This window comes from Callionymus lyra, chromosome 19, assembly GCF_982586985.1.
Source record: "Callionymus lyra chromosome 19, fCalLyr1.hap1.1, whole genome shotgun sequence".
NCBI lineage: Eukaryota > Metazoa > Chordata > Actinopteri > Syngnathiformes > Callionymidae > Callionymus > Callionymus lyra.
In genome coordinates this window covers 17,309,775-17,326,652 of record NC_141836.1, presented here as the reverse complement: position 1 = coordinate 17,326,652, position 16,878 = coordinate 17,309,775, and the positions used below count along the sequence as shown (strand labels likewise).

Here is a 16,878-nt window from a genome sequence, read left to right as displayed (position 1 = left end):
TTTTCAATAATCCCCCGCTTTTAAATGACATATTCGATTTATGTGAAAAGCGTTTTACATAAAAAAAAATAAGTCACTTTGTTTTCTTTCTTTTCTTTATTTTACAATTAATTCTAAATAAAACAATTCTTCATAAATGATTCAGTCTATTTTGATTTTATGCCATTACCAAATATAGATACTCAAAAATAATACTAAACGAATACAATTCACGTTCAAATTAAATTATACAAAATAAAAAAGTATCTTATGATTTTTAATAACCACAGACCACCAGGTTTGAACCCATTTTAGCAGAATTACAAGGACAAATGTGCATCTTCAGGGTGAACTACAACCAAGTGTCCATTCATTAGATTATTAATACTACAGGAGTAAACCAGAGTACCTTAAGATAAACACAGATTACAGAAACTTCACATGAAGTTGTCTGAAGCAACTCGACTGTGAGAGACTCGGATAGAATAGAAAGAACGCAGGCGTCTGACGAGAGCTGACTCGGTTTGTTTGACATTTTATTTCATGGTGGTAGGAACACAAGACAAAGGTCATAAAGTTAGTAATGCTGAGGTCATGCCACTTTAACTGGGTGCACTGGCCTGTTTCTGGGGGGGATTTGTAGACAGTTGCTTTCAGAGGAGATCCATATGAGACATAAATAAGAAACAGTCCAAAACAAAAGAGCTTTTTTTTTGTTGTAAAAAGCAGAATTATTACTTATATAATTGCTATTATTCTCATGTTTATTCATTTACATAACAGGGATGAGGCTTATACACTGGATAGAAGGAAACATGGATGTGTCGCCTGCTTAGAGTCCAGGCGACTAGTTTTTAAGGCAAGTCATTGTTCCCATCAAACCATCGACTCCATTTGTCTTTATTGATTGAGTCTCACACGCACACACACATCTCTCCTTTATTACTGTCGGATGAGGTAAAACTAAACAGAGCGAGTGCTGGAATTTATTTTTTTTTGAAAAGAAACACCAGAAAATGGCTTCCTGATCTACACTCTTGACGACACACAGAGGTGAGGAAATGCCTCTGGTAAATGTGTGAGACGAGTCAGGCGTAGTTCCAGTGTATATCACTAAATAAGGAAAAGAAAAAAATCTCCACAGGTCACACATTTACATTTAAAAAAAAAATCGCCGGGCTGTACAAAACAAAAAAAAAGAAGAAAACTCAAGCACATGATTTCGTCTCAGAATATTGCCATGTTAAAACATCTTTACGTCCGTCTGCTCGTCGTGTTGAGTTCACACATGCGTTACTGTGTTAATTTGTTCTGCGAGTCCCTCGTCGTTATGGCTTCGTCAGCCGGGAAATAAAGTCTTTCAGGAATGCTGCTAAGTCAAATATATATATATATCAAAAAAAAAAAAGAAATCCTTAAAGTTTTTTTTTTGTCGTCACCTCCACCTCTCTTGAGCGCCTCCGTCAGGCGGGAGCGGCTTTTGCAGCGATGCGCGGTAAAAGTCCTGCTTCTCCTCCGGACAGAAGACGGAGGGAGTCGAAGAGTGAAAGAAAAAGGACTGGACACTGCAGAAGTGCATGCATTATAGTGGACCATCCATCTGCCGATTGTAAGAACTGAATGCACGACAGAACATGAAAAGCACAACTTCTCCAAAACCCATCGCACATATTCACAGTCTCAGGTTTTATTTATATACTCTATATTTATAACATTTATTTATGATTCATGGTGACTAATGACGCGTGGTGGAACACGGCGCTCTCGAGTGTTGGTGAGTCGTATTTCAAAACTAAAGGATTCTCGCCGTGAGATGACGCCTCGATGACTCCACTGTACTTTTTTCTTTTTTTGTTTCATGGTAGCAGCTGATATCTACAAGTCCCGTTAGAAGAATTCAGGAGATGCAGAGCTCCACGTCCGGCTCCGAAAAAAGGGGGGAATGTTCATTAATCATGGATGTGAGCGCCTCCAGTTTTTGGGGGGAATGTGGCAACAAGAAGAGGCGACTCGGGAATGAGCAGACAAAATGGGCCGTAAAACAAGAAAAAAAGTGGCAAAAAAAGTGGAGTTTGAAGGGAAAAATCATATCAAACAAAACATTTCTTTCAATATAAAAGCGATAAAACGTATACAAAAATAGAAAATAATTACAGCAGGAGACGTGGGCCTTATGCAGGGAAGGGGAGGGAAGGTTTTTTTTTTCTTTTAAGATTCCATTTCTCTCGTCGTCTGTCTCTGCTGGGCGTTAGTTTGAGGCGGAGCACTGCGATATGTGGGGGCTGTTGAGAGCGTCCTCCACCAGGTGGAGCTCCACGCCGTCCACCACCACATCCTTGATGCAGCCCATGTAGCCGGTGCTGTAGGCTTTGGGCAGCCGGCGGGTCACGGACAGCTCCTCCAGACCACCTGAGGGGGGGAGACACGGCTGGTCAGGGATGATGATCGTAAACAAAGTAGGACTTGTGTGTCTATGGTAGGAGTGGCTTCTGTCAGGTCCACTTCAAATGTAAAAAATATTAAAAATAGTTTTTAATGTACAACTCAAGTCCCATATGGATTATATATATATATATACAGTATATATAATGTACATAATTGTGTATATATATACACACACAATATATCATTAATAGCATTTTGATTGATAAGAGTGTAGGTGTTTCAAAAAAATCAATTAAATATAAAATATATTTATAAACAGCTAAATACATGATTTATGTCATAGTTTTACATCCAACCCCATAATGCCCACTGGTTCAGGCTATTACAAAGACACTGTTTCTTTAAATGACATCTCAGACAAAAGATTAAATCATTCAAACCCTGGCGGGGGCCAAGGTCTCAAGCAGTTATGAGCTTAAACCTGGAAGGTATGAGCGATATTTTAAGTCATCTTTTCAAGTTAATACCTTTTTTTAACTGAATTTTGAACTGAACTAGTTTAGCTAGTTGACAACAGTGGCGAAAAAGAGCCCCTGGGTTACACAACAAACCAAATTGAGGACATTTAAATGAAATACATTTTTAAACCAATTACATTAAGGGGTGCAAAGGTGAAAATAAAAAAAATGAGACTTGTCTTTAAATAATACCGTCTGCAGAGGCTGCTACTGGGCCACGTAGAGTGACGCAGCCTTTAATTTTCTCCTCATTTAGATTCACGGCGAGCTCAGAGACCAGGACGCTCTCATCGGGACGACGTCCACACGGGTCGTGCTGCGTTATCTTAATGATGTTCTGTGAGTGGAGCTAATATGAAGATATCAGCAGCTTCAAAGCTCCAGACTCCCTTGAACCTCTGCTCGTTTCCCCTCCTAACAAGAAAGTCTCAGTGCATTTCACAGACGTGATAACCTCATCTCGGGGTCTCCCTTTCCTTTTAGCCTTTGATGAGTTCTTCTGTCCGGCAGGTCATTAGCGTCTCTTTCCATCATCGCAGCGGGAGAAAACTTCATTCTCTCCAGTCCCTGACCTGAAGCCGGTGCAGAGACTCAGTCGCTCACTGTTGTTTCTTCTTCTTAATCTCCCAGAGTTCAGGTCCACGCCCCCGTCCCGGCCCACTCTGATCGCATGTAGGCGGGCGAGCATCGGGATCGACGGGCTAATTTCACGCGCGTTATGGATGAATTAGTGATGAGGAGGGTAGCAGGGGATGGAGGAGGAGAAGGGCAGTCGACGGGAAGCCGAGGTTTCCTGCTGCGCCTCAGCTCTGCAGTGTGTTTGTTGAGAGCGAACGATCGTCGCTGAAATGTCACTCAAGTGGAGCGTCCTTCTCATCGCAGCCAAAGAAGGAAGACGTTTACGTTTTCCCTCCTCGTCGGCGCCGCTCGCTGCCAAAGTGCAAATCTTTTATTTCTCTTCGACGACTCTTCTTCCCAACACCGGAGAGTTCAGCGAGCGTATTGAAGAACCTGCAGCTGTCGTTTTACTGCTTCATTTACATTTATATTAACACTTAAGAAGCACGAGTTGATGCTGAGGTTATAAATGTTGTCGGGAGAGAAAAGTTACATAAAGAATAAATCCAAAAATGTGCTATTTTGTTTTGTTTTTAACTTGCAGGGTTGTGTATCTGGCGATACAATATGTACTAGGATACAGGGTCAACGATACATTGTGATACTAAGGATATATTTGTCGTGCTGTCCGAGTACTTGGCTCTGGTGTTGCAGAATTTACAAACCACATGACTCGTTACTGCTTTCATTCGTGTTAAAAACCAATACACGTCCAAACCTAAGCTGGAGCCGACTGTATCCACTTGTCCTCAGTTAGGGCCGGTATCTCACAGAATTCTTCTTTTAGTTGCAGAGGACTTAATGACTGCTGCCATCTAGTGGCCAGAAGTTTAATACAAAAATGGACGTAAATATTTGCGTATGTTAATTTCATATAAAAATTGGAATTTACACAATAATGAACGATAAACCAAAACAGAACAATGTTCAAAATAAAGTGAAAGAATAAAAATAATAGCACTAAATAGTATCAAGAAAACAAATATAATATATCACTATATCGATATTTTCTCATACCTTTATTTAGTGAGTTAAAGTCCAGATAAAACGATCGCGCTCATCAATGAAAACGAAATTCATTTCTGCACTACAGAAAATGTAGTTACAGCCTCCCACCACTAGAGCATTTAAGTCAAAGAGGAATCCCTCAATGGATACATTTTATGGGGACGAAAATGTATGTTTTCCTAATAAAAACCGTGTATTTTTTGTGTACAGTATGTTGTCATTTTCCAAAAAGTGGTGTCTTCAAAAGTGACTTTAGTTAAAGCTAAAATCCATCATCATGAACATAGAAAAACTGTATAACAAGAGGCAAACCTACCCAACCACAGCGCTCCGTCTGTGTCCAGCTGTGTGGCTGCCAGAGGCGATGACCCCGTAACCGGAGCCTCATTGCCCACCTGTAGGGACCCGTCTCTAAGTGCTCTAAAGACAAGAGAGGAGGAGAAATAGACATTATCTATTATGGGATTGTTTTTTTTGGGTTGTTGTTCACACTGCAGGCGTCGAAAGAGATCTTCCTGCAGCACCTGCCTCACACCCAACAGATGCTGCGTGACTCACTTCACATTAGCAATCGTGACAAAGAGGCTAGTTTGACGCCGCTAATAGACTGAGGAGGGGGGGGGGGCGTTTAAGTCAAACACTGATAGCTTTGTAACTCTCGCCACATGCTGTGATTTACAACATCATCTACATCAAATCATCATCCCGGCCCCCCTGAACCCCCCCCCACTGAACGCTGAGCACAGATTTGGTCCTTGTTTGAAATGGATGTTCTTGGATCAATTTTTCTCGCCTTACATGATGAAACCGATCTAATTATCCCCCAGACTTTCCATTCACGGCCCTGCGCTCGGAGCTATCGCTCGGCTGCGATAAGGACGAAGGTGTTAAATGGGTCGTTTTCAAAGTTCAGGCGGTTAATTTGTTTCTAATGAAGGAATCCATTAATGTGACGTTACATGTGGGGAAAGACGAGGGATTCTCGTGGACGCTCGCGATGACAAACAAGTGGTCGGTCGTGGTGAGAAGATATTAGAAGGTGTGACGACAACTTTATTAAGTGTTTACCCAAAATTGACACTCAATGAATGTGTCTTTAATGCCTTTAAATGCGGTGCCACGAAATAAAATGACTCAGACTATTCGTTAGCATTTTATTTTTAACCTTTTTGTTCAGTAAATATTTAAATAATTTGTCATTTTTCACGTCCTTTTAACTTTTAATTCGTTTTTTTTACTAATTGAAAGAAGATACATTTGTTGTAGAATATATTAAGCTAAAATAATTCCTTAAATTAATTACAATAATAATAAAACACCAGTTATACTTACGATTACAATTTAAATCTTGACAAAAGTAAAACTATTTTATCACTAATTAAAAAATATATATATATAAATAAAGTTAAAACACATATAACATTTATTTTGAAAAGACAGAAATGATATTTACTAAATCATCATGTGTCATGAAAACATTAAGATAGATCTAACCTGATGATTGTTAATTAAATAAAAAAGCAAAATAGCTTTAATTTGCTATTTTATTATATTGTATCTCTTTTAAAAAAAAAAAAATTAACCATTTTTTTCTTTCTTTCAGCTTGACGGCCCCTCACAAAAGTAACAGTATAAAATGTGGCCCCTGAGGAAATTTTAATCCCCCATGACATGGAGTGATCAATCTTCAAAACATGTGTGGATCCAGATGGTAATCAGGAACACCGCTGAAACGTAAACCTTGTTTTACGCTTCCTCAACCATTCATTAAAATCTCTTCATCAGTTTTTGAGTTATTTAGTCGACAGATCAGAGGGTTTATAAATACATCAAGCAGCTCATGAGCGTCTAAACATCATTAAACATGTGATTCACTGAGCAGCGCAGGAGTTGATACGAGCTGGATTTACCTCATTTACTTCTTTTCGACGAGTTTAGAAAAATGCGTTTGATGTTTCCGAGCATTCATTAACGTATCTCCGCCATTTCACGCTAACGCACGACCGAGCGGGAGAATAACCGTGAATCTGGAACTAATCGTTGGATTCACGCACCGGATCACACACCGACAGAATCTGGTTCCGCTCACCTGCTGGCCTTGATGCGGATCCAGCGGTTGGTGTCGACGCGCACCGACGAGCGCAGCACCACGGGTTTGGAGCCCAGGTCGTAGGTCATCTGGACGCGTCCGTCCACGATGGCCAGGGCGATGTAGTCGGAGCGCTCCACGCCTTTCCCGCTCCACAGCACCAGGCCCTGCGTCGCCTCGGTCCGGATGCTCAGCTCGAACTTGTTGACCAACAGAGCTTTCTCGCTGGAGGGGTTCGAACACAACCGGGTTAGTCCCTGAACGGTTCTTCAGACCACATGTGTAACCAGATGATTGATCTGAACCTCGTAAGTGCAACATCTGTGAGGGGAAGTTTGAATAAAAGTGCTCTACATAACCGTGACAGCTGCTCGAGGAAACACACTTCCAACTACACACACCAGGATGTCCTGCACACACACACACACACTCCGTCCTTCGTTCGTCCCACAGCGGGAGACGCGTGGTGTCGGCCATTTGCAAATATGTACAGATAGGAGATGTGCACACGAGCCATCAATCACGACAAAATGGAAACAACTCCATCTTCTACGGAGGATATTGGAAGACAAGGACGAGATGAGGACGTGTAAGCGATGGAACGTGGATTTTGAAAAACACACACTGGAGCTGGAAACACAGATTAGACAAGACAAATGACACAACAGAGGAGTCACGGAGGCTCGGGGAGAGCGAGAGAGAGAGAGAGAGAGAGACTCCTTATTTGTCTACAAATGAGAAATGGAGGAGATCTTTTTTTTGTTGTGGTGTTGACCTGAGGAATGCACGGATCATTTCCGTCTCGTGAAACATGCGTAGCGGCTCAGAACGCTGAGCTCAACAAAAAAGTTGATATCGGAATATCATTTTTTTTAGGGGGAAAAGGGAAAAAACTCTTCAGACAAACCTCACAAGGACTCGATAATCTCCATCAACATCTTTTTTTAAAAAAGTATTTAAATAGTTGAATTGTGCAAACTTGAACTGAGGAATTAGAATCCGTTGCAGTTTCTTTTTGCGCCTCTAGGTGTCAGTGGTGGTTAGATTAAGGAGCTCAGACAGAGGCTTGTGAACTTGAGAGTGCATTGAAGAGGCTCTTTGTGCTCCATGTTAGTTACTAAAGCACATTAATTACAACAATGTTGTGTCCGAGGAGGGCGATTAGGCCCCGGAGAGGTCGGGGAAGGGGTTTGTCTGGAGAGCAGAGTGAGGAGGTGGGGATGAGAGGAGGAGAAATCTAAAAGCTTTTGACAAACTCACCTCTGGTCAGAAGGGTTCTCCAGAGACTCGGGACTTAACGGAGCAGGGGAGAAAGTCAAGGCATGCAGTGTAAGCGCAGGAAGCAAGAAGGAAACAAAGGGGAGGGAGGGAAGGAAGGGAAGGCTGTCGTGAGTCCATGTGTAGACTCACAGAGGTCACTAAAGCAGCACAAGCTTATCTGCTCCACTACCATATCGACCGTGGCAGCAGTCGATAACAAATGTTGTGTGATCAGAGGAAGTGTGCAACTTAAGCCCAAACACAGGGCGGCGGAGAAACCAGAGGCTGTCTGGGGAGACGGACGGATCAAGATGGATGAGCAGAGTGACAAAGTGCCCGAAGAGGAGCACTTTTTTTTTAAAAGCTCAGAGCTGCAGACTTATTGCCCTGATGACTGCCGCCCACTTCACACTCTGTGCAAGTCCAGCTCCCTCAGAACTTTATTTCTAAACCGGTTCCTCTTATACTGCTCCTCGTTTGTCATCCTGGAACTTTGATTGACATCTGCATTGTCACTGGCTAAAAAGTGTGGTCTGGGAGCCAAATGTAGACCATTAACATCCTGCTTATGGACCAAAAAATATAGAAACCAGACTATTATTTATTCATATAATTGTTTGTCTTTTTTTTCTAATTCACATTTTTAAACCCTTTAAACTACATAAATATATTTACAATTTCATATTTTTCTCATACTGTTTATGAAAAAACCCTAAATTTCTGGTCATCATCTATTTTAACTTTAATCTTCGTGTTATTTAACTGTGGTGTTAATAACCGTCGAGCGCTCAGTCACCGTTGATCACAGTCCTTCCCTAACTCCCAGTGTGTGAGCCGATCCCAGCTGTCATTATGTGAGAGCTTTTCAGGAGAGCGCAGAATACTCTCGGGAGAGTTACACTACTGCCGAGCATCTTGGTAATCGGCTGAAAATCTGCTGCTCTTCCGTCGTTCTAGTGGAAGCGCTGAAGCGACGGAACCTGACGTCCTGGATGTTCCTTCAGCTGCTGCAGCCGACTCATCTGGATCAGAATGTGTCAAACCATCAGCAGCTCTGGAATCAATAGCATTACTTTCTTCTCTTTCAAACGTTTGCTTTTTTTTTTAAAGCTGTTGAAAAGTGGTCACTAAATTCCACTAGTAATCCCGAAAGAACTGGTACAAAGATATTATTGCAGCACCAGTATCATTGGTACTTGGGATATTAAGACTTAATCTCTTTGTGCATTATTTATTTTGTAAACAGCTGTTAGACTGGCCAGACATGTTCTCTTGGGGTTTCTGGATCAATTGGCGTGATATGCTAAGCATGGTTGCAAAGTTTTAATAAACAAGAGATCTGTTCTTTATGGATGAGGCAAAGCTACATAGTATTTTTGTGTCTTAAATTAAAGGACTACAGATAATAAACAATTGTTCCAATGCGGATGTCGAAAAATTCACTATTGATTGATCACATTTCTGGCTTGAATTTTTAGTAGACCGCTGAGCTATGTATATGACATTTAAAATTAGGTTTTCCTGCAGTCTCATCAAGCACTTTTTCAGTCAACCACTAGGGGGCCACCTCATCGTTCATAACTCATTAAACTGCCTAAAATAGCACGCGAGGGTCAGTAGATTGAAGTTGATGCTGTATCTGTAAGTACAGTATTAAAAAAACTGCAGGATTCACACACGCATGCGCACTTGCCTCTATAATTCCATGTTCTTATGGTATGGCAACCACACAAACTCGATCAGTGTACAGATCGCAGGATCCACAAATCGACTGACAATGTTTTTATGCATTTGCATCATTCAAACACACTACTTTATTAAACATTAGATTAAAGTAAAATGTTGTTTGATGTTTAAAAGTAGATACGAAAAACGAATTACGGTGTCATCATCTTTATAGAAAATATTTTGTCATTTATGGATAGACGCAAATATTGACCTATTATATATGTACTCATGTATCATTTCTTCAACAATTTTACTTGTTGCTTTGTTATTTTTACGGATAAACAGTACATTCAAACACAAGTAAGTTTTATTTTAAGTAATGTTTTTCTTCTACAAATTATAGCTAAACTGCAAAACGCTTCACTATAAATGTTGACTGGCGCCACCTAGTGGCGAAACGTGAGTACAACTAGTCATGATCATGAACTCCATGACAGGAAAACATTGTTTCGTCACTACAGCGTTTCTGAAAGATGCCTTCAGTAAGCATGTGAATACTGCTTTTAGGAGTTCGTTATCTGAAATTTTGGAGGATCTGGTAGGATTGCCAAGAAATTGTGGACGCGGTTTGCAAGTGCACGTGTCAATACTGTAATTTTGTCAAAACTGTAATTAAGTAATTTATATACTGTACAAAAAACGAAAATGAGCGAACATTGTTAGAATAATGAAGCGAAGATGCGTTATATTTTGATTAATCTGATTTAAGGGCATTTAGCATCAAAGCTTGTCAACATATTGTTATGTTTTAATGCAATAAAACGTTTTCACTGAGATCATTTAGCATCTTGATTAATAATAGTGATTATAATATCAACCAAATTAATTCTACTGATTATAGTTTTGTCCACATTCATGGAGGAATAGTTGTAATTAGTTCAATTCACAGAGATCCCTGGATAAAAGATTATTTTTTTTTAATTGAAACATGTTGATTATATCACCCACATTTACACTACAGTAACAAGTACATCAACTAAATGTTCTGTATTTCTGTTAACTAGCATCTCACCTGTCAATCCTGACTCAGAGAAGTGATCAAAGTGTCTGTAAATAGTAACGGAAACATCCACCCGAGGTGAGCGTTTGACATTCTGGCCCTTAATCGACTGTTTGAGAAATTAATGTGATTTCTTGTTACTCATGAATCCCCGGAGAAAAAAGCCCAAGAGCTCCTCTTTGGTTCACAATCATGGAGGCTTTAAGAAAATGTGACATCCATTAAACTTTGTCGGTCCAGCCCCTGAGGACCAGTGTCCCCCCCCCACCCCCGCTAAGTTAGATTGATGCCTACGGCGGCGTGCTGTGGAGAGCGCTCGACTGGAGGTCTGATACAGAATCTGTGATTAATAAGTCATTCCCTTTTTTGAATGGCCGGCTGTGTAATTATTCACAATAGCAGGGAGTTTGAAGCCCGGCGTGGACCGGAACGCTGGGTTTTCCTTTTAGCCGGCTACTTACCAAGTTAATGAGCGGCGAGGTAGAGCAACTATTCTGCTACAGAACCAGCAAACCCATAAATAAATAAAGCATAAGGCGTCCTCCTCTCGCCTGTTTTTTTTTGAAGCACGCTCGTTCATTTTCCTCGTTAGAGATAATGCGGCTCAGCGTCGAAGTGCGTGGCAATTCATTTTGTTTAGGAACGAGTAACAAGCATGCGTGAAATATTGCACATTCTTCATACCGCAATTCATTTTGTCCGAGACATGAGCACAGTACTCGTCATGCATACATTCATGCTCGTCTCGGTCGCACAATAAGAAAATATAAGTGAGAAAAATCGTCTCATTTTTCAAACTGAGTCATGGAGATGGAGCGTGAGTTAAAAAAAAACAACATTATAATGAGGGGACTGAACTGTTTTTTTGTTGTGGGGTGTGGGGGGGTTAATTGTCAAGAATGGGCTCTGTTGTTGCTGTTAGTCAGAGTTGGATCTGATCTGGGCCAGGTGTGACGTCTACTTACTCTGGGATCTCATTGGTCAGTTGGCTTAGGTGAGAAGGAAACACAGCGGAGGACGTGTAAGACACAAGACATGACGAGGACAAGACGGATCAACAGATGCACAGACAGACACATAAATCCTCTATTTGAGTTCACGTCCTCGGGTAGTTTGTGAGCTACAAACAAAAAAAAGAAGAGATAGCCGTGTGCTCTGCGTCTCTTTAAGGTTCAGCGCTAAAACATTTCGATTATGCCAACCTGCAGGCTGCCTCTTGCCAACCTTCTGCATGAATGGAAGAGGATAAAAACATCAGATCATCACATGCCTAAAGGGACACTTTTTATGTTTGGAAAACTGCACTAGGAGCCAATTCTGCGTTTGAATCATCTTTTTACAGTGAGAGAGAGAGAACATTCAAGTTTACTTCAGTTTGCTCTTATATCAGATGCTTCAACGTACATTTCCCCCACAGATTAATTTAAAATGTAGATAGAAGAACTGACGTCATTGGTTAAAAAAAAACCAAACACTGTTATACAGAGCAGGAAGCCCCGGTTGATCCTCCTACTGACCACCAGAGGGCCTCTTGGGAAAGTAAACAAAAAAGTTTGGACTTAAAGCCGTAAAAGTATTAACTCCGACTCAAGTAACTCAAGAGATCAGCTGAATGAAAGCAAGGTTATGCATTCATTCCATGAATCATGTATCACTTGTTTACTTAACTGACATGGTTCAGAGCACAAAAAAAATCCAGGATGTGGGATGATTAAAAAAGTAAACTATTTCAACTTTGAAATTCTGCTTGTAAAGTTTCCCAACTCTCTCCGCATCAGGGAAATTGGCCGTGAGAAGTTATAGGAGAAGCAGATGAGGCAAAACCCTCTTTTATTTATTGCCTACATCTTAACAAACTTGAGAAAATATTACATTTATATAATATTTTACTTTATGAAAGTATGGGTCAGCCTTGGAAAAATACTTTAAATATAAATGATAAAATAAAGGAGATAAAGGGATAAGATAAGATAAAAACGGCTTCAATTGTGTCATCAGATGTATCTGATAGTATTGCAGGTACTTACAAAGGAGCAAGTTAGGGGCGCTCAGGGCAAAGTAGAAACATTGCTCCAATTAGTGAGAAAACGTGGCGGAAGAAAGCGAAAAGGTGTAGTTTCCCCCTGAAGTTCTCTCATTTGCCAGATCACCCACATCATCATCGCAGCTTCCACACAAGGTTATTCGGCTCGTAGCCATTAGCGGGGAGATGCTTTCGGGACCGTCCCGTTTCCTTACCTCTTTGTAACGGCGTTGTGGTATTCGATGAACGTCCGCCCGTCAAAGGCAATGGCCTCCGTCTCCCCTGCAGACTTCTCGTGAATGGCTGAGGAGGCAGAGGGCGAGGAGGGAGAGGAGAATGAGATCATAGAAATCAATAAATCTGAAGGTTTGCAGCGATGGGAGTGCGGCGGTGAAGGAGCGGCGCGATACTCTGTTTTAATTAGAATAAAAGGGACGAATGTGTGCAAGGTTAATGGCTGCAGCCGAGGCTGGGATGGAAGCAGATCAGAGAGGGGTTGTGTATGTTTGGCTGGGTGACTCACGGATGATGAAAGACGCCGGCAACTCTTAAAAAACGATCATTTCATGAATATTCCATTGACACGTTTCATCATTTTCATAACTGCTGCTTTAGTGTGAAAACAATATGTCAGCGCGGTGGCGGCGAAGGACAAACGGCGGTGGCCGCCAACAATAAAGTCAAACAAACTGCTTGAGAAACATGGAGATAGTAGAGGTCAGCAGGTTCATGTTTCCTGTTCTTATGATTCAGTTAAATGCCATCCACACTTTAAATGAAGAAATATATAAATAAATTAACATTTTGAAATGACTAGTATACAACTAGGCATTAAGCATTATTAAAGCAGCAGTACGTAACTTTCTAGCCCAATGTTTGACAAATATATTTTCCTGCATCAGCGTTTTAATTTTGAATAGCCATGACATACAGTAAAACTCATTTCCACATATTATTTTAGGCCTTTCACCAAGTAACTTTGTATGGACGAACCGCCCAGAGGTTCTGTGTCATGTGACCACCGAACTACTATACAGCACTGTTTTCATTTAAAGTACTGAGACTTTCTCCAATGACCAGGAAGATAAGAGGATACACATTACGAGCCTTTATCTCATTTTGTACACAAATACTAATGCAATTTTTGGCGATGGCAGTTACACTTTTCTGACAAGTGGGGTCGCCAGAAACAACTTTTTAAATATTACCTGTGGTTGCTTTAATATGAGCTTTTTAAACAAGACCCAGGTGTTCTATTTGTGACAAATAATATCATATATTTTAATGATTTCTTACAAATATATTTGAATTTAAAAAATAATAAGACGGTTATTTAATTGTAAATGTTTCATTGATAAAATAAATTATCCTTTTTGTTTTAAACTTCAAGTTTAGCACAGACATTATTTTGACAAAGAAATGAGTTGAAGTATTAGATTTGGAAAAAATATTTTGTATAAAAAAAATGATAAAAAGTGCAACTTTTCCAGACATGGGGAAACGTCTGGTTGTGCTCAAGGTTTCTGCCTGTTAAAAGAAAGTATGATTGCACTGCTTTTCCCATCTCTCATAAAGTAGTTCAAAATGTAAAGTGTACTGAGATTACTTGTGAATTACAAATGATTTGACACTTCAAAAAAACTGAATTGAAATTGAATTAAAATTATTGTAGTGTAGCGGCTAGAAGACATACAACACCATGTATATGTATCGGGTAGAGTCTACCTAAGTATTAACCAGCTGTTACACAACACTTTGAGCAAAGACACTCACCGTTCCCACAGTGTCCTCCGGAGAACCCGCTCTGGCAAATACACTCGTAAGTGTCCAGCAGGGGGTTGCAGCGTCCACCGTTATGGCAGGGCTCCTGGGAACAAGGGTGGCCCTGGAACATGGCCACATCACTGGAGCGTACAGCGTTCTCCTCTCTGAGGATTGGAGTTCCCATCAGGGTGATCTGGAGACATAATGTTGGGGGGAAAATCAATCTCCGGCTTAGTTTGGATAGTTTTCAACTTCCTATGTGTGTTATCTAGAGACAGGTGCGAAGGTAAAGCTGTAGAAATGACCTTTTCCTTTTCCGTTTTCTGACCTCTGACTCACCACTGACGCAGGATCATACAGCATGACGTTAATCTTCCGCCCACTGAAGCGCAAATCCACACTAAAGTGGCCAAAGTCCTGTTTTTCAGACGTGCTCGACTGAACACGAATGTTCTTTGTTACATGTGTAGAACAACATGTTCAACTCATGCACCAAGAACCCATTCAGCCAAGTGATGGATGGATGACTCAGAATGAAAGCAGATTATTGTTCATGTTGATATGTTGACCTATAAAGAGCTCAGTGTTTAATATAAGACAAGAGACAGATTATGAATTTCTTATATGAAGGAGGAAAAACAAACAAAATTAGGTGCATCGGATTATAAGGCACACCTTCAATGAATGACCTATTTTAGAACTGTTTTCATAAATATAATAATAATTATAAGGTGCATAGAATAAAAGATACAGTCAAATCTTTGACTGGGGTTGAGTTATGCTTCCACTAGATAAAGCTGTGCTAAAGGGAATGTCAACAAAACAGTCAGATAAAGTCAAACTTTATTAAGCGTTCTGAATGTTTTGAGTGTACAACAACTAAGACACACTCGCTCAAGCCGGTGGCAGTAATCTCACTCCATAGACGTCCGTCATGATGTAACGTGCGCTTTAATCCTACCCCGTGATGACGCAATGAAGTAATCCCGCCCTCGTAAACAAGTCACCCACCAGGTAATGTTCATATATAAGGTGCTCTGTCGTTTTTTGAGAAATGTAAAGGCTTTTAATTGCGCCTTATAGTGCGGAAAATACGGTAATTATAAATTGAACCAAGACAATGTCAACATCAGACGTCTTGTTTTGTAAATATACATTTTGTCCCCTTCAGTGATTGAGTTTAACACTTCAAGTCTCGAGTATTTTAATTGTTGTTTGACCTCCTTTGATTCACTGTTGAAGTTACAGTATTTGACTTCGCTCAGTTAACACTTCTAATAATGATATTCCAGCAATTAACAGCCAACTCATCTGAGAGTTTCTGAATGTGATTCGACGTGATTCATGAGCCGTGACTCCTGCATGCGATCATCATTTGCGTTAAATCTACAGCGGTGGACACGGGACGCTCTAATCTCCCATGATCTCCGTGTCTGCAGAGGAACAGGGTGTAAACAAGACAGTTAAGCAGCACATCAAACGGAGAATGCAAAGCAGCTTTCTCATAATTAACAAACTCCCCATGGGTCGAGGGAGACAAACGGCACATTTAACTTTTGATTTGCTCCAGACTCCAGACAGTGGGGGGACGACAACTAATGACAAGTTCCAGCAAACAGAACCATCCAGCTTTTGTTCTGCCTGGTTATTTCTGGCACTTCTGAGATGAGCCTTTTTACTTGACATTGGAGGAGAGGACTGGAAGCCTGTCGGAGAGAGATCTAAGACGAGCAGAATGGACCCACTTCAAGATATCTACTCTATTTTTAGCTCATGCTAATCCAAATGAGCAGAGACGACGGCTGTCACAGTAGCAGCTCATGAAGCTGGACTTTCCACTCGACTGTCGAGGAACTGGTCAGAAGTGGACGTCGCAGAATGACGGATAGAAAATTACCTTTTGGACGGTTCCCTTGAAGCCCTCGGTGAGGGCGGCTGCTCGCGCCAGTCGGCTGTAGTCCGGAGCGCCGCCCACAAAGAGAGACTCTTTCAGGTTGAGATCTACGTGAAGGTTCTGATGGGGAAAGAGAGAAGACACACGTTTAAGGTGAGGGCAGGAGTTCCTTCGAAACCTCATGTTGCAAAGTGCCTTCTGACAACGTCAGTGCTCGACTAGAAAAGATGAACGATTAAATGTCTGAGCCTGTCTGACTGTTTTTTCACAAACTGCCCCATGAGCTCAATTTCAACTCTTTAGTGACAAGAGTTCATTTCAATTTGCTGTAAAGGTCTGCCCTGTTATAACGTTCATAAACACAAAGAAACACATGGATGAGGAGTTAAGCAACATGTTAGTACAATAACTACTGAACAACCAGTGCACGATCCATTGATCGACTGCAAATTATTTCCAAATTTTCACGGTTGAGTTTACTGAGAGGGTGTGAGACAAAGTGTACATTTTTTATTTAAAATAAATCAGTCATTTCTTTCCTCGCTTTTCTCTTAAACTGCCAAAAAGTCACAGAGGGAACAAAATTTCTCACATTTTTTTTTTTAACTTCAA

General features: G+C 40.8%; 1 protein-coding gene across 7 annotated transcripts in view; it reads right to left on the bottom strand.

Annotated features, from left to right (window-relative positions):
- Nucleotides 1-498: 498 nt before the first annotated feature.
- Nucleotides 499-16,878, bottom strand: part of agrn (agrin) — a 236,399-nt gene continuing 220,019 nt past the window's right edge. For 4 of the 7 annotated variants that reach the window (XM_087780707.1, XM_087780708.1, XM_087780711.1 and 1 more), the window contains 7 exons: nt 16,270-16,386; nt 14,382-14,565; nt 12,824-12,911; nt 7,858-7,890; nt 6,598-6,822; nt 4,825-4,928; nt 499-2,388 (listed from right to left, as the gene is read on the bottom strand). In XM_087780707.1, the coding sequence (XP_087636833.1) occupies nt 2,228-2,388; nt 4,825-4,928; nt 6,598-6,822; nt 7,858-7,890; nt 12,824-12,911; nt 14,382-14,565; nt 16,270-16,386 (912 nt within the window). In that variant the 3' untranslated portion in view covers nt 499-2,227. The remainder of the gene's footprint in view (nt 2,389-4,824; nt 4,929-6,597; nt 6,823-7,857; nt 7,891-12,823; nt 12,912-14,381; nt 14,566-16,269; nt 16,387-16,878) is intronic. The other 3 variants (XM_087780709.1, XM_087780712.1, XM_087780713.1) reach the window with 1 other exon arrangement.